The sequence below is a fragment of the Moschus berezovskii genome, chromosome 14 (genome assembly GCF_049115385.1).
Source record: "Moschus berezovskii isolate FMDL1 chromosome 14, NW_MosBer_1.0, whole genome shotgun sequence".
In the NCBI taxonomy this organism is placed as follows: Eukaryota; Metazoa; Chordata; class Mammalia; order Artiodactyla; family Moschidae; genus Moschus; species Moschus berezovskii.
In genome coordinates, this window is record NC_142473.1 from 39188597 (window position 1) to 39206591 (window position 17995).

General features: G+C 54.2%; 1 protein-coding gene across 1 annotated transcript in view; it reads right to left on the reverse strand.

Moving 5' to 3' along the window:
• The window catches only part of OTOG (otogelin), an 86256-nt gene that overhangs the window by 21872 nt on the left and 46389 nt on the right, over positions 1 to 17995 (reverse strand). Inside the window, exons 32-40 of the mRNA XM_055422506.2 lie at positions 16861 to 17028; positions 12345 to 12623; positions 10117 to 10234; positions 9475 to 9554; positions 7215 to 8989; positions 6239 to 6407; positions 5807 to 5952; positions 5138 to 5227; positions 3094 to 3277 (exon numbers count right to left, since the gene is read on the reverse strand). Coding sequence (XP_055278481.2) covers positions 3094 to 3277; positions 5138 to 5227; positions 5807 to 5952; positions 6239 to 6407; positions 7215 to 8989; positions 9475 to 9554; positions 10117 to 10234; positions 12345 to 12623; positions 16861 to 17028 — 3009 coding nt within the window. The remainder of the gene's footprint in view (positions 1 to 3093; positions 3278 to 5137; positions 5228 to 5806; positions 5953 to 6238; positions 6408 to 7214; positions 8990 to 9474; positions 9555 to 10116; positions 10235 to 12344; positions 12624 to 16860; positions 17029 to 17995) is intronic.

Here is a 17995-nt window from a genome sequence, read left to right on the forward strand (position 1 = left end):
TAATGTCCAAACTACCACATAATTGCACTCATCTCACACGCTAGTCAAGTCATGCTCAAAATTCTCCAAGTCAGGCTTCAGCAATACGTGAACCATGAACTTCAAGGTGTTCAGCTGGTTTTAGAAAAGGCAGAGAAACCAGAAATCAAATTGCCAACATCCTCTGGATCATCAAAAAAAGCAAGAGAGTTCCAGAAAAACATCTATTTCTGCTTTATTGACTATGCTAAATCCTTTGACTGTGTGGATCACAATAAACTGTGGAAAATTCTGAAAGAGATGAGAATACCAGACCACCTGACCTGCCCCTTGAGAAACCTATATGCAGGTCAGGAAGCAACAGTTAGAACTGGACATGGAACAACAGACTGGCTCCAAATAGGAAAAGGAGTACGTCAAGGCTGTATATTATAACCCTGCTTATTTAACTTATATACAGAGTACATCGTGAGAAATGCCAGGCTGGAAGAAGCACAAGCTGGAATCAAGATTGCTAGGAGAAATATCAATAACCTCAGATATGCAGATGACACCACCCTTATGGCAGAAAGTGAAGAGGAACTCAAAAGCCTCTTGATGAAAGTGAAAGAGGAGAGTGAAAAGGTTGGGTGAAGCTCAACATTCAGAAAACTAAGATCATGGCATTTGGTCCCATCACTTCATGGGAAATAGATGGGGAAACAGTGGAAACAGTGTCAGACTTTATTTTATTTTTGGAGGCTCCAAAATCACTGCAGATGGTGATTGCAGCCATGAAATTAAAAGACGCTTGCTCCTTGGAAGGAAAGTTATGACCAACCTAGATAGCATATTAAAAAGCAGAGACATTACTTTGCCAACAAAGGTCCGTCTAGTCAAGGCTATGGTTTTTCCTGTGGTCATGTATGGATGTGAGCACTGGACTGTGAAGAAAGCTGAGCGCTGAAGAATTGATGCTTTTGAACTGTGGTGTTGGAGAAGACTCTTGAGAGTCCCTTGTACTGCAAGGAGATCCAACCAGTCCATCCTAAAGGAGATTAGTCCTGGGTGTTCATTGGAAGGACTGATGCTAAAGTTGAAACTCCAATACTTTGGCCACCTCAGGTGAAGAGCTGACTCATTGGACAAGACCCTGATGCTGGGAGGGATTGGGGGCAGGAGGAAAAGGGGACGACAGAGAATGAGATGGCTGGATGGCATCACCGACTCGATGGACATGAGTTTGAGTGAACTCCGGGAGTTGGTGATGGACAGGGATGCCTGGTGTGCTGTGATTCACCGGGTCGCAAAGAGCGAATGAACTGAACTGAACTGAACTGAAAAGTTACTGCAAAAAATCTGCTTTAGTAGAGATTGCTAGCTAATTATAGCACTTGTCTCCTCTTCCTCCTGGAAGGTCCACTAGCTTTACTTCTCCCAGGCTCTCTTGTGGCTAGCGAGACCACATGAGGAGTCCCCCACCAATGGAACGTGAGTGAAGGTGATGGGTGCCACTTCCAGGCTGGATGCATAAAATTTGCCTAATTCTTTGCCCTACTGTGCAGTTGGAAGCTTGCGTTGCAAATGGCAGGGCCATGGGATGGAAGGAATCTCCATTTAGGAATTTACGTGTGCAAGAAATAAACCTCTATTGTGTTAAGGCACTGAGATGGGACTCAGGTTCATCTGTCATAGCTTCTAACATGACCTTACCCTCCAGCTTCATCTCTCACAATCTAGGCTCCGAACACACACTTCCCTGCTCTTGTCTTCTGTCTGAAACATGTTCTCTGAAGTCCTTCCTTCACATGCCCTTCAGATGCATGGTCCCTGACCTTCCCAATTCTGTGTGACAGGTTCAGTTTGCAGGTCTGTCTTGCTTTCTGAGTGCAAAGATTCATTTTCCTTTATAGTCTCACTCTTTCAATATTTCCCCAAGTTGTCTAGCAGGTGCCCAAGACACCAAGTGTCAGTTTGGATAAAACAGAGATAAATTAGCTGACTTCTTCTCTGATACCTCTAGCCACTAATTTCATGAATATAAAGCATAATTTAACACAAAATCCTCAGATTTTTATCAATAGTCCCAATGGTCAGATTTTTGGTGTCTTGGCATTGAGTGATGGAAGGGTGTCAAAAAGGCATCATAGGGAGTAGCTGGCCCACCAGAGGCTGACCATAGTACCCTTCACCAGTCGTAAACAGTGGAAGGAAGAAATGGTGAGAAAGGATGGCAGAGGAGGTGCTCATGGTGGTGGAAGGGTGTGTGCCTGTGCGTGCGTGTGTGTGTGTGTAAGAAGAGATGGTTTCATCAGTAGGAATGGAAGCTTCATAAGACACATTTTGCTGTTTTGCCTACTTCCTAGTGGCTGATACTCGGCACATATGTGGTGCACAAATGAGAGAATGAGCAGGGTGCAGACTGCCATGTGATGGTGCATATGTAGAAGGTATTTTGACAGAGTGTGAATGAATAAAATGGGTGCAGATTTACGGATGGAGGGCATGCATGTATGTGTGTTTAAGTACTCCTGTGTCACCCATCATTATAACCATGGCAGTCTGTCATGGAGTGTCTTCTGGGTTTCCTTCTGTATCTGCAAGAAGCAGCAGTCCACGCTCAGACTACTGTGCCCCTTTTTCTTATCAAAATACATCCAGGTTCTTAGGGAAAGCTCTCTGTAGTCATGCTATGGTCTGAAGAGCACTAGTTCTGTGTTGTGGCAGCTCTGCTGTGTGAACTTAGGCAAACCACTTAACTTCTCTGAGTCCCCTTTCTTTCTTAGTTCAATGGCTATCCTTCAAGGCTATTGTGTGGATAACCTGGAATAAGTGAGATCAGAGTGTGGAAGTGCTTTGTGAAGTGCCCAGGCATATGCAGACAGGGGGGATTATCTGGTATTAGGAGGCTATCAGGGAAGCTGACGGACCATCTCGGCTGAAGCGACAACTGGCCGAGGCCAGAGCCCTGCACCATCTCCCGGCTGGCAACTTTAGCCCCAGGACACAAGACATGATGTCTCTGCTCCAGTGGCCCCACTGGTCCCACCTCTGGCACGGCACTCGTCCCAGCTTTCCCTGTTCCAGAGGTGGACCAAGGAATCATCTCCCTCCCCTAGCTGGGTCCCCTCTCACCGCACAGGCCACGGCCCTGGGCCTCGCTGGCTCTGCTGGCCTCCAGGATCATGAGTCCTGAGCTGTGGAGCCACTGGATCTGGATGTGTGACGGCGTCCGGATCACGTACATGTGGCCTGTATCCTCAATTCTGAACCCGTGCCAGCTCACGGGGGGCCACACAGGCTGCGAGTCCACAGACACCTTGTGAGGAGGCGGGTGTTCAACGTGAGCACAGCTTGCCTGCCTGTTCATTCATCCCTCCACCCGTCTATCCAGCTAGCAGTTATTAAAAATCTGCTCTGTGACAGGTTCTGTTTCAGGTACATGCAGGCAAGACACAGTCTAAGGTGGCATAGAAAAATTCTGAAATCATTTTTATGAGCACAAAACAATGAAACAAATGCAATAGCCAGAGGCAGGCAATTTCTATATGCCCAAATATGCACAAATCCTGAGCCCTTCCAATCACTCTCTTCTTTCCTGATTCTGCTCAGGTCATTTCTTCTGGGACAAGCTCATATGTTTAGCTGCTCAGTCGTGTCTGACTCTTTGTGATCCCATGGACTGTAGCCCGCCAGGCTCCTCTGTTCATGGGAATTTTTCCCAGGCAAGAATACTGGAGTGGGTTGCCATTTCCTCCTCCAGGGAATCTTCTTGACCCACGGATCAAGCCTGCACCTCCTATGTCTCCTTCCTTGCAGGCAGATTCTTTACAAACACTGAGCCATGGGAGAAGTCCTTTTATTTTGGGAGATTTTCCCTAAATCCCCAGCCCCTAGGTTGGGTAATCCTTCTCTGGGGTCTCCCCAGATCTGTGCTGGCCTTTAAGACAGATTTGTTCCTTCATCATGACTTTCAGTGGACTATGAGCTTCTTATAGACAGAAACTATGTCTAGTCACTCACCTTTGAATCTCCAGCACCTGCCTTGAGGCCTGACATCAATTGGGGGCTCAATGCATATTTGTTAAATATGCAACACTTTAAACTCAAAGCTACAACCCCTGTTACAGACAAGGTTAAATTTGTATGTATTATGGATTCTCAGTTTTACTCTGTAGAAATGGGAGATGAAAAGATTAGGATTTTAAAATATTTATAATGACTTTATACCCTCCCACCCAAGCATCACTGTTTTATTAATCACTTGGCAAATTATCCAGTGCATAAACTACTGTGCTGAATAGAGGGAGTCCCAGCCCAGCAGTCAGAAAACTTTAACCTTGGGCAAGTCCCTGGCTCTCTCTTATCCTGAGCCTTCTGAGCTATACAGACAGTGCCATGGGCTCCACGATCCTGAAGCATGTGGGACAAAACCCAGGGAGTATTATGCTAAAGTCTAAGCAGTGGGTTTTTCTGAGAGCCTCACAAGGCATGGACCTTGTGTGTTCATGAGCAGATCCTAGTAAGAGGGCTACAGGTCTTACCTCAGGAAGAGGTGGGGAGAGCGGGGACCCCAGGACCTGAGGAGGAGTAAGCCCAGCTCACTCTCCCACTGGGAGAAGCAAAGGCAGGGTCCTTGGGGCGGGTACCCCACAGAGCGGGGGCCTGTGGTCAGGCACCGGCCTCCTTGACAGAGGACGGCTTAATGGGAAGCCAATGCAGCTTAAATTCAGGGCTCCTTGCTTAGATAGTCCCCTTCTTGGAAGAGTCCCTAGTAGTGTGTTCACATGGCCTTCTATTTTCGTAAAAATTGCAAAAGTGAGATATTGGGTTGGCCAAAAAGTTCATTTGGGTCTTTCCATCACATCATCTTACAGAAAAACTTGAATGAACTTTTTGGCCAATCCAATATTTTAGCCACAATCATTTAAGGCTACTGTCTCTTGCCATTTAGCTTCTTTTCAGTCACAGTATTCCTCCTGGCACACTTCCTCCCCTGACATTAGAGTGGTCACAAATATCCTAATGAAAATCACCTCCAAGCATATCTAATTTTGCACTACTTTTTTAAAGGGTCCCTCCCCAACTTGACCCCAAGTTATGAATAAGCTTCAAAGCCCCTCCTGCCCCTCACCTGATTGCTGCCCTGACCTGTGGGCCAGCTCCCTGATGCACTCACCTTGCGGTTGAAGCGGTCAATGGTGACCTCGTGGGTCTTGTGAGTCACATTCAGCATCACCAGACAGAACGGGGGCCAGTTCAGGTGCCCCTACAGAGAGAAGCCAGCACTCATCAACCTGGAGGCCAGTGCTGCAGGCTCCTCCTCCTGGGGAGCAGCTCTCCCCATTCCCCCAAACCAACGCTCCTACAGTATGCTAAGAGCACCCACTGCAGCTGTGCAGATGGTGCACAGAATCCCACAGAACACTCTGGTTCCACCTGACCTCCTGCAAGCCCCCCAAAAAGCTGTCTCCTTCCACCTGGCTCATGGGAGCATCCTAGTAGGTGGTTCACTGCAGCCAGCATCCTTGCCCACAGAGCACATCCTAGGAATGGCATTCCAGCTCCTCTGCATTTCAGAGCATTTCAGTACCTTTCACAGGGGCCTAGGCTGCTAGGATGAGCAGTCAATGGTGTAGGCCCTAGGAAGGGCCAGGAGGTGGCGCTCCACTCACTCTTTCCCCAAGTGCTGGCTCCAGAAGACACCCACTCCGCCCTTTGCCTGAGAGGGGAGCTGTGGGCAGGGGCCTCTGATAACCCTCAACAAAGCCCACTCACTGCTCAATCTCCCCTCCAAACCTAGTCAAGCCCCGAGGTCCCAGCAGGAAGGGAAGCAGGGGACAGTCACCAGGTTGGCACTTTTGCAGTCGAGGACGTGAACGGTGACCATTTCTTCCGGTCTCTGGCTGAGGATGTAGATGGCCTCTTTAAACAGGGCCACGTGGCTCCCATCAAAGGTGACAAAGCTCAGATCAGGGAAAATTGAGCACCGGCCTGGAGAGGGGAGAGGCAAGAAGAATGAACAGATGCCCCCAGGGCCATGGCCACTCAGGAGCACCAGGCCTTTTCTGGGCTGATCCTGAGGCCCTGGGGGCTGGCTGGAGGGTCCCACAGAGATCAAAGGTCACAGGGGTAGGAAATCTGCAAAGTCAGAGGTCCTACTGCGGGTTCATGTCCAAGTTACCCTGAGAGCCGAGAGCACACAGGTGAGGGGCAGAGGTTGGGCTAGACTAGGGGTATGAGGGAGACACAGGAGGCGCTGGCAGACCCCACGACTCACAGGCGCACTCCCAGATGGGGCAGCAGCGGTCGCCGCCCATCCTCACAGCGAGGCCCAGGACCCCACAGCGAGGGGGTGAGGCGCCCTGGGGACAGTGCTGGGACTGGTTCACACGGATCAGCTCACCCTGCAGGCAAATGTGGCGGACGCAGTCCTGCTCGGCGATTGGCTAGGGCACAGAGTGGAGGAACAGGTTGAGTGACCCCCTTGGGGCCACGGCCACTCACGCCCCCTGCCCTGGCCCACCCCCAGCCATAAGGGCACAGATCCTTACCCTTGTAGGTTCTGGCAGGCGGGGGACCCTGAGGCACAACAATGAGGAAACGGTGCCTTTACCCTCCCTCCACCCACCCAACACAACATCGAGGGCCTGGGGCTGGGCTGAGCATGAGGCTGGAGTCAGGGGCTGAGTCCCAGAGAGTCTCCATAACCGCCTGGCCCTGCAGAGAGCTCTAGGCACAGAGGCGCGTGGACCACGAGCTCAGACTCAGAGAAACCCAAAACATGCACACATACACACTTTATCTCTTTTCCTACAAACACACAGACACAGCAACAACATACATCACACGCACAAGAGCACACACGCAGAGAGATGAGTGCTCACATGGAGTCACATACATGTAAACACAAACAAGTTCACACAGAGTCCCGTGTGGGTACACAGACATGAACACGCTACACACACACCAGCACACCATGCTGTCACACTGGCTGTCCCACCACGCTATCCAACAGGCCCCTGGGCCCCAGGTGGGGCATGTGGGATCTGCTATGGCATCAGGGGCCCGGGGAGCCTGGGGCAGGGGCCAGGATGGAGGCTAAATAGTCATCTGGGAGTCTGGAAGCTGGCTAAGGAGAAGCTGCAGCCAGCCATGAGGATGTGAGAGCAAGATCGTGTCCAATCTCCGGAGCACGGCAGGAGGGAAGGCACAGAGGGCCCACAAACGGGGGCAGACCCTGACAAGTCACTCACGACACAGGTGGCAGGTGTACTGGCCTCAGCGGTGGTCGCCAAGGCCTCGGCTGAGACGCTCTGGACTGCGGGGGCCGAGCGCCCAGACTGCTGGGTGGTGGCCTCTCCCTCTGGCTCCGCTGGGGGCTGAGGTCCTGCTGAGGTGCCATGGGCCTCAGCCAGCTGTGGGGGCAGAACGAGTGCGCCCTCTCGGGAGGCCGTCCTGGCTGAGACTCGGCTCAGCGGGTAGGATGTGGGCACTGGGGGCACCGTGCCGGCCCAGGGGCCCTCGGCCCCCGTCACCAAGGTAGCAGCAGCGTGGGCCACCGCAGGCATGAGCTCCGTGGGGCCCCCCTGGGCAGGGCTGGATACCCGGGTGGGCAGAGACACCTGCTTGGACAGAATGGCCGTCTTCTCCGTGGTGCTTTGTCGTGGGGCAGCAGATACTGTGAAGGCCGCCCCTTCAGCCATGGCCACGACCCCAGGGGTTGGCAGTGTGGCTCCCAGAAGCAGGCCTGGAGCCGTGCCTGTTGCCTGAGGGACCGCATGGCCGGGTGGGCGAACCTGCGCCATGACAGCCGGGGTTAGAGGTGGTGTGGGGCTGAGGGTCCCAGCAGGCAGAGTCGTGGCCTGTTGTTGGAGTGGAGGGGTTAGGGTAGAGCCTTTGGGGCCAGGCATGGCCACTGGGGCTGACGTCCCCACCTTGGCCAGGGGCAGGCTGGTGTCAGGAGGCAGGCCAGAGAGGAGCTGGGCTGGCCGGGTGGACTCCAGAGTGGTGAAGGGTGTGGTCCCCAGCCTGTGAGCAACTGTAGACAGGCTGGCGGCAGCTGCAGTCCCCGAGGGCCGAGCTGGGGGCCTGGCGGCTGTGGTGGCGTGCTGGGCGGGCCGGGCTGGGGCCATGGGGAATGGGCTTGGAAGTGGGGCTGCTGGCAGGCCTGTGGGCTGGCCGGGCCCGGGCTGGACCTTCTCTGGGGAAGGCACGGTCTCCACACTCTCAGTCACCAGGGGATGGGCAGAAATCTGTTCTGCAGCTGTTCTGGCCTCAGCTTGGGGGCTGCTGGGACTGGAAGGGGCCTGGGCTTGTATGGACTGTGGGATTCCTGTCCCGGTCATGACCTTGGTCATTGCAGGTGTCAGCGAAGCCTCGTGGGCTCCTGAGGAAGTGGGGGGCCTGGTGGTCACTGCCAGCGAAGCCACAGGCCTGGAGGAAGGACTTGCAGGCAACTCCAGGCTGGGGAAGGGCTGGAGGGGCGTCGTCTTAACGGGCAAGGAGCCAAGGTCTAGGACTGTCACAGCTTTGGTCACGAGGGGGAAGCGAGGAGCTGGGGGTGACAGAGAGGAGACTGTGATGTTGGGGCTCTCGGCCAGGATCACGGTCACCCTTGTCGTTTCCATGGCACCTGACCCCATGCCAGATGTGGGCACGTGCTGTGAATCGGGGAGGGATGAGGGCTCTAGGGCCTTGGGGCTAGCCGGGTGGCCAGCAGTCACTCCCTTGCTGGCCGGGGCCTCTGTGGGGTGCTCGGGGAGGTTAGAGGCTGTGAGTCCCAGGAGCTGTTGCTGAGTGGCCTGGGCAGGGCCTGGAGACAGCGCTGGCCCCGCCGTGGCTGCCGTGGGTGGGTTCAGGGCTGTGGTGAGCGGGGCAGTCGGTGTGAGCACTGGACTGTGGGATGAGGCCCCGGGAGCTTCCTGTGGAAACTGTGGCTCCCTATCACTGGGAGTGGGCAGCGCTTGACCAGGAGGCAGGGTCTCGTTGCCAAGGGCCTCCATGGGAACCAAATCCACAGGCTCCACACCTGGGGCAGACGAGAGAAGAGGCCCAGCCAATGGGGCGACTCCTGCGTCCAGGGGTCATCACTGGGCAGGGCTGTGATGTGGGGCTCCTGGGCTGGCATCCTTGGTGAGGGGTTAGGCAGCTGCTGATCCACCCAGGACCTCTGTTACGTGGTGTCAGATGACTCAAGACATCAGCAGGTCCCTGCCCCACATCTCAAACCCTGAGTCCAGAGCCCAGTGACCTCAGGTCTGAATCTGGCCACATTCTCAGCACAGGACCCCAAGCCAGCCTCTTCCCCACATGGGCCTCATTTTTTCTCTCTGTGAAAAGCAGGTAATGGACTGGATGAGTCCCTGCCTGTTCTAGAGGATCATCACCTTCCAGAGACCCCTCCGCTGACTCTGCTTCTCCAGGGACCCGGGGGGTCTGGTGAGCATGACTGGTCGGTGAGACCGGGGGATTTACAGGACTTTGGAGAAGGGGTGAGAAGTTCAGGCCACTCACAGTCCTCCAAGTGGACGCATCTCTGTGTGACTTCATCCAGGACCTTGGGGGTGGCACACGCGGGCACACAGCCCTCCACCCTGAGGACAGAGCAGGGTGCTAGTTAATGGTCTGGAGCACAAGGGCTGGTTATGCACACCTGGAGCCCACGTTCACACATGTGCACATGTCTCCATTTAGGCACATTTTCACATTTCTTCTCCACACCTGCAGGACTCAAACACATTAACACAGACACTTACATGTCCACAGTCTGTCAAACATCAGTGTACACACTCCTAAGCACACACACCCAGCTACACCAACACCCACATACTTGCAGCTCATAGACAAGTACATACACACAGCTGTGTACACCTGTGCACCCACAGCCACCCTTCACACCCACACGAACACACACAGGGCTCAGCTCTACGCACACATGCACAAATCCATATTCACATATGTCCGTATCAGTCAGGTTCACCCTGGTTCACATGCAACACCGTACCCAGTAAACAAAGCATACATATACAGGCTCATGTGAAAACACACACATGTCAGTACAAGCTCATGCCTAAACTCACGGTGGCATACAAACGCATTCACACAGGCGAACGCGCAAACACTGATGTACACACCTTGACTCCCACGACCCCTCACCTGGGCACATCCCGGCAGCCGGCTGCCCGTGGGTCCCGGCAGGTTTGGAAGCAGGGGCTGGCACAGGCATCATAGTGCCACTCACAAGTGGGGTAGGCAGGCCCCGAGGGCTTGGCATCTGGAAAAGCACCCAATCCCAAGGCCCCGAGACTGAGTGACACCAGGCACCAGCTCCTGACCAGGTGCCCGAGCACAGAGGTCATCCCAGCTCAGCCCATGCCCACCCTGCTCCATGGAAGAGACGAATGGACTCATGAAAAAAAAGTGAAGACTGAAATGAAATTTAAAAATCAAATGAAAAGCCAACCTAAGGAGAAACTGTGTTCTTGAGAGTTGAGGTCAGTGTCTGGGGGATCCTTGGGTTGGGACCCTGGGACCTTGGTTTTGTGGGGGCTGAAGTCTCAGCAGGGTGGGACTATGGAGCAGGCAGTTGCAGCTGGACTTTGAGAGGCAGCCAAAGAGGCTGGGACCCCTGACCTTTCCATGAGGCTACCCTGTCACCCTGCCCCTCTGAGACCCTCCTGGCCAGAACTGCCCCCTCTGACCTTGGTGGCTAATGATAACAGCAGCCAACTCTTAACAGCAAGCACTGCACTCAACATTTCACAAGCATTTACTCACTCACCCTCACAAGTAGCACTATTTTAAAGATGAGGAAACTGAGCACAGAAGATGCTGGGAATATTAAACTTTCCCAGAAGTGATTTCCTCCAAAAAGGACTTGTAACCAGTGCCTTGACAAATGCAGGATCTTCAGGGAAAGTCTGGAGACCATGGGGGGTTTCGACGTAGTGTGTTAGCCACTCAGTCGTGTCCAGCTCTTTGAGACTCCATGGACTGTAGCCCAACAGACTCCTCTGTCCATGGGAATCTTCAGGCAAGAATACTGGGGTGGGTTGCCATTCCCTTCTCCAGAGGATCTTCCTGACCCAGGGATCAAACCCAGGTCTCTTGCACTGCAGGCAGATTCTTCACCGTCTGAGCCACCAAGATCCCAGACCACATTGGCACAAGTGACCCAGTCTCTGAAACCATGGCCTGAGCTGGGAGGTATGGGCAAGTTCCCCAGCAGGCTGGAGGGAGCAGCCCCAGCCTGACTCCCCAGTCCCCAACACTGCTGCTGACTGTAAAGAAGTCTGCTTTTCTAAGATCCTTGAGATCAGAACTAGGAATTTACATCTGAGGAACACCTACTGTGAACCAGGCCCAGAGCAAAGCCCAGAGGACAGTCAATCCTCACAACAACCTCTGAGGCAAATGTCCCCATTGTACAGGTGGAGAAACAGGGAGAGGGGTTCTGGGGCCCTTCCAAGTGCCAAGGAGCGGGCTCAGGATTCAAACCCAGGCTGTCTGGTTTCATAGCCTGGGCCTTTTTCACTCTGCCCTGGTGACTTCCCGCAAGGGACATAGTCCTGGCATCATAGCCGGTGATGAATCCATGCTGGGTGGGGTCCCTGGTGGACTTGACAGGTGACCACTGAATGTAAGAATGAGCTGGCCCAGCCCGGGGCTGAGAGGGGCAAGGGATGGTAAAGGAAAGGCTGACTGGGGACACTTTTACACACATGTGCATGTAAATGGATCCATTCATACAGCACTGGTACCCACACAAGCGCAAACATACATGTTCATATACAAGACAGACAGACCAGCCCGGAGCAGTAAGGACATTATAATCACTGTCTCCAGGGTTTATAGGCAGAGAACAAATACTTTGGGGGCAGACCCACCTGGCAGGGGTATGGCAAAGCCTTGGAAGCCATTGGTCTTGGCTAGAAAGGGCACGAAGCTGCCCCATCACCACCCAGGGTCGGGGGCCTCTCAGCGGGGACAGGGGGTCTGCGGGCTCCTCAGCCTGTGCCCCAGTGGGCAGTCTTTGAGCTCAAAGGGCAGGCATGTGTCCCCATCAGCAGGAAACCTGAGCCAGCAGGCTATGCAAGCTGTGGCCAGGATGATCACTTTCCTCCTCGCTTCCACAAAGGCCGCCCTATTTTTAGACCATGTAAATGGCCTGTGGGAGTAGGCAGACCCAGGAGGCTGCCTGGGCACCAAGCCGCACTGCCCAAGGCTCCCTGGGCCACCAATACCGAGGCCAGGCACCCTCTCATCTCACGGGTGGCACCGTGTGGCCTCCTTGCAACAGGAGAGTGAGGGTCTTGTCTCTTGGGGGCAATGGGAAGGGTGAGGTGGGGAGAGGGCAGGGAGGGTAAGGCAAGGTAGACACCTACCCAGAAGGCGGAATAGCGTGCCCTGGCGGAAGGCCTCCGTGTGCTCGTACGGTCGCAAGGCCAGCACTGGGCCCGACACGTAAAGGAAGGCCCCGGGCTCCGCCAGGGACTCCAGGGCCACCAGGCCTGCCCGCCATGTCCCCCGGTGCAGCGAGAAGGAGGCATGGTGGCGGAAGGCTTCGCCGGCCTGCCACTTGGCCAGCTCCAGAGACCCGTTGGCTGTGGCGTGGAGGAAGAAGTTGGGTCTGTCCGCTGCCTCCAGGGACACCACATCTGGGTCTGCAAAGAGCCACGGGGGTAAAGTCGGCAGAGAGGGATCCAGATGGGCGGGGGTGGGGCAGACACCCAGGCACCATCTGCAGTCTCAGCGACCCAGGACTGGGCCCTGCTCCTCCACGCCTGAGCCGCCTCCCCTCGGCCCACCCATCTCGGCCTGCTGGCCGCCCCTCTGCACACACCACCTCTGCCCGAGGGGGTGGTGATGCGGGGAGTTATAGTCCCAACTGCAGAGCCTTGTGCAGGTGACCGAACCATCCCCTCCCTCCCTTTCTTCCCTTCCCCCTTCCCTTCTTCCTCCCTCTTTCCCTCCCCCACTTCCCCACCTCCCTCCTACGAACATCTCTGAGGCTGCTCTGTGTGCCAGGTGTTATTCTAGATGCTGAGAAAACGGCAGGGAGTAGGACAGACAGGAATGGCCGTCCTGGCGGAGTTCTGTTCCATGGGACGTACTGGACAAGCTGGGTTTTGCTGATTGGCCAGGTTTCAGTTTCCTTGGTCCTGCCCCTCACAGAATCCCAGCGGGTCAGAGCTGGGGGACCTGGGGACTCGAGTACAACTCACGGAGGGGAAACTGCTCCAGAGCTGGGCCCCTCTGTCCTCTCTCCTGTCTCCACAAGGGCCTATTTCTGGAGAGATTGCATTGTTGCTGGGTGGATCTCCCCCCGCCCCCACAAACATGCACACACACACACACACACACACACACACACACACAGGCAGGGCCCTGCAGGGTCAGGACCCAAATCCACAAGCAGGTGTCTGGAGTCCCTGCCCGCCATGGCTGGCATGTTGTGAGCAAGTGAATTAACGCCTCCAGGTTGTGAAGGGGGAACAACGTGTGAAAGCCCAGCACCCGACCTGGTGCGTCTCCCCCATCACCACCCCTCCCCTCATAGTCCCAGGAGTTCCTGTTAGACCTCCCTGGGCAGCTGTGAGAAGACATGAGATAACTGGAGGAAGAATTCATTATTAATGTCAGCAACAACTGCAACTGATCAAGGACTTACTCCGTGCCAGGCGCAATGCTAAGCAAGCAAGGCCTCTGCCTGCTGCTTGTATTAAATTCCAAGAGAGCCCTGTGAGGCAATGAATTCACTCATTCAGCAGCTAATATTACGGAGGGCCCATCACGTGCCAGCCACTGTTCTAGGCACTGGGGACACAACAGAGAACAAAATGACAAAACCCCTGTCCTTATGGAGCTGATATTCAAGTGGCGGATGTGGAGGGGCAGGGGGAGTAAACTTAGAGAATAAGCAAATTCTGTATAATAGCTTAGAAGGTGATGACACTGTTATTCCCATTTTACAGATGAGGAAAGCGAGGCCAAGAGTCACACTGATGGTGGATGAGGGAGGCAGGATTGGAGCCCAGACTCTTAACCACCATGCAGTCAGCCCTAGGGATGGGATCCAGGAGTGGGCATGGGGCATCCCAGAGGTGTGGAGCGCGAAGTCCCTTGCTGTGTGACCTCAGGCAAGTCACTCCCCATCTCTGAATCTTGGCTTTCTCCTTTGTGAAGATTGGGGTTGGCCTAAATCAAGTTTCTCAATCATTTGTCCTTAAGTTCTCCTAATAGGGGGGAGGCTGAAACCCAAACCTTGAGGTACAGTCATCCCTCAGTACCCCCAACAGCACCAAAATCTGCAGATGCCCAAGTCTGTTATGTTAAATGTCTTAGCAGTCATCCATCCTGATCTGTAGGTTTCACATCTGAAATTCTGCCTGCAGTTGGTTTTAATTCATAGACATAGGACCATGGATACAGAGGACTGACTGTACAAAGTCTTGTGCTTTACCTTAATCAAGTGATTTTCACCTTCCACATTTTAAATTTTATTTCTCTTTTAATTTCTCTGTTTAGGAGGCAGCCTATCAAAAAGTAGGCTGCTGTGACTTCCAAGTGATGTGCCCTTGGGTAAGTTACCTAACCTCTCTGGGCCTCAGTTTTCACATCTGTAAACTGGGGAAATAATTTAAATAATAGCACCTACTTCCTAAGACTGTTGTGAGGATTAAATGAGTTATTACAGGTGAAACACTTAGGACAGTGCCCAGCACATGGTAGGTACTACAGAAGAGTGAGGTCTTATTAATAATAAATCTTAGAATCAATAATAGATAACCTCCTCTGAAAATCTTGAATGAAAATTGATACTCCAGGGAGACGTGCTGCCGGGATGTGGCAATGTGTCTCTTCGGCACATTCCACAGCGGTCAAAGCTGCCAGTGAGAGGCTTAGGCCGAAACGACCGCCGAGTCCTCCTCTCTGCGACCTTTCCACATCTGTGAATTTCTTTCCATCACAGACTTTCACGTTCTTCAAGGCCAAGTTCAAAGGACACCTCCTCCACGTAGCCACCCCAGAGCTTACCTGGAAGAGACGTTCTCTCCTGCTATCCCGTACCCTGGGCTCAGCACAGGGAAGGAGCAAAGGATGGGGTGGGAGTGGGAGCCGGGGTCCTCACTGGGTCCTGCCCCCAGCTGCTCAGGTAACCCAGGTCTGACCGAAATGGAGGCTGGCTTTCACAGCCTCGGGGCATCCCATTCACATCCAGGGGCATCCCTGGAGTGACATTCTCCATGGTCAGGCTACTCTAGGTTCTGCTTAACATGCCATAAAACCACTGGAAAATCAACACCCCCTCTCATACTAGACCTTACCCACTGGACTAAAATACTGAATGGGGAATAGAAAATTCCCACTAAGCAGATGGCCCATTACATCCGGAAGGTTGTAAGACACCCTTCATTCTTCAAGCAGGACCACACAGACCCGAAGGTCAGAAATGTCTAGGGAGGAAGCGTTCTCTTTGGGGGACCCTGGGGGTGTTTCTGGCCCTCCCATGGCCTAGTCCCTGGATCCTCATGCCCACGTTTCCTCGCACAGTGATGGGATTCTTCCTGGCACTTCCTCCTGTACCCCTGACTCACCCCACCATGAACACCACCCCGAGCTGTGCTGGGGTGTCCCTCCTCTCCTTAAAGCCCTTCCATGGCTCCCCAGTGCTCTCAGGATAAAGACCCACTTGGATTACAGGTCCCTCCCTGGCTCCTTCCAACCCCTCAAGGAACATCACTTATTCTAAGAAGCCTCTCTTGACTCCCCAAGACTGAGTTAGGGGCTCTGCCTTCTCACAGGCACTGTAACTGCCTTTGTGTCCCCTGGGTGGGACCATGGACTTCTGGTGGGCAGGGATGATGTCTCTGACACCGCTGGTTCCCTCGTGCCCAACTCTGTGCCTGGCATGGGGACAGGGTTCAATGAAAGGGAGGGAGGCAAGGGAAGCTGCAGAGGAGGAAGAGGGAGGAGGGGAGAGAAAGAGAGAGGGGAGGATGATCCTCATAACTAGACAAACCACAGATCCTAAGAATGTGAGAACTTAAATTCTCAGGTTAGAATGAACTCTCTGAGATGTGTCTTGGTTCAAGACTCCAGTCCACGCTGGAACTGGCTGCGTGAACCATCCTCGTGATTAGGGAGATACTGACTAGATGGGACCAACAGGATTTGGGGAAGAAACTGATCACAGTGGCCGCATGCTGGGATATGCAGAAATGGTCACAGAAGAGAAGGCTTCCCAGCACTGGTGAACTGAGGCCTTGGCTGGCCCAGGACCCAACACAAATACCACCCGGGGGTCACTCCCCACCAGGCAAGGTCCTGCCAGCCCTCAGGCACTACTGCACTCTGAAGAGAAGACGGTGCCCACTACAGCTAAGCCTTTGGGTCTGCTGATGGTCTGAGACTCAGGAGATGGGCTGTGTGCTTCAGTCTGTGTTAAACCACCAGTTCAGAATTCCGAACCACAACCTGAGCAAATCAAGAACCCGCTCCTCCATTCATAGGAGAAGATCTGCTGGAGCTACTACATTAGCCAGCTGCCCTCTGGTATTTGAAGTCTGTCTAATCTTAAAAATAGAGGGGGCAGAAGAGGAGGAAGGGAGAGACAGAGGGGAGAGGAGGGGAAGTAGTAATTATTGCCACCTGGCTTTTCTGGAACATAGCTGTTGTGTGAAGCAGGGTGCACAGGTTCATCTGGACCTTGGCCTCCCTGATCTCTCAGGAAGAAGATGGACAGTGTCTCTTGAAAGAGGCTGAGAGGCTGACCCAGAACCCTGTCTCAACTAGGAAAGGGGCACCTGTTGGAATCCCACACTTCTCCAGCTACCAAAGCTGGCTTAGGGCCACAGCATCTGCCCCTCCTTCCACCAAGGGCCAGAGGGTGAGCCTTACCGTGGGCCTTGGCCTTGTACAGTGCAGCCGTCAGCAGAAAATTCACGATATCCCCCGGCACCACGTCCTCTTCTCTCACTAGGACCAAGGCACCGCCTGCCACCTTCATGGCCACCAAGGCACCGCCGGCCACCAAGCTGGCCAGCTGGTAGGGGCCTTTCCCTAGTGCTGACAAAGGAGTCCCAGTCATAAGCCCTGCTTCCCTGGGCCTCTGCTCACCTCGTATCCCTATCTGAAGCTGGTAAGGGCCTTTCCCTAGTGCTGGAGAAAGGGGTCCCAGTCATAAGCCCTGCTTCCCTGGGCCTCTGCTCACCTCCCATCCCTATCTGCCCAGGCTTGCTGGAGAGGGGGGAGAAGAGAGGCCCAAGAGCTCCAATGGGTCACGTCCCTCACCCCAGGCCCTGGGGACCTTGATTTCCATGAGAAGGAAGGGACGGGAGGCCCAGGCTGCCAGCTTCTGAGGAACTGACCCCCTTCATAGCCCCTGAATCACTTTGTGGGAAGCTTGGAAACAAGGCCACCCCTATAGAGGAAAGGGGGGTGGGTGGGCATCTGGGTCCACAACGTCTCTCCACGGGCCAGTCCCCCTGCCTGAGACTCTACCATCCCAGCTGCTTGCTATTCAGAGTGGCCCCTGGAAGAAGACATCTGCCTAGTCTCTGCTCACCCGAGGTCTGGAGAGTAAAGGCCAGAAAGGCTTGGGTTCAGCGTTAGTGTCTACCCACTTCTTTCAAACATGTGTCACTTCTGGGTCTCTTGGGTTCCTGGTTTCCCAGACGATCACAATAGCCCTGGAACCAACCTCACAGGCTCTGGTGTGCCCTGCCTTCCAGAGTCATCTTTCCAGTCCCTGCTGTGACTCCTCAACAGCTCCCCTCTGCCCTCAGGTTAGAGTCCAAGAGTCCGGCCTGAATTCAGGGACCCCTCAAGCCCTAACCCCTGCCCCTGCCACACCGAACTTCTCTCCCTCTTCCCTGTAAGAACCCTACGGCGCTCCATCTCCTGTCTCCACTTGTGCCGCCCCACCCTTTCAGCGCAGTCCTCCCCTGTCTGTGCCCGCGACCAACGCCTCCTCCATCTCTGGGGCCCAGCTCAAATGCCGCCTCTGTGGTGCAGCTCTCCCTGCACCCTCTCC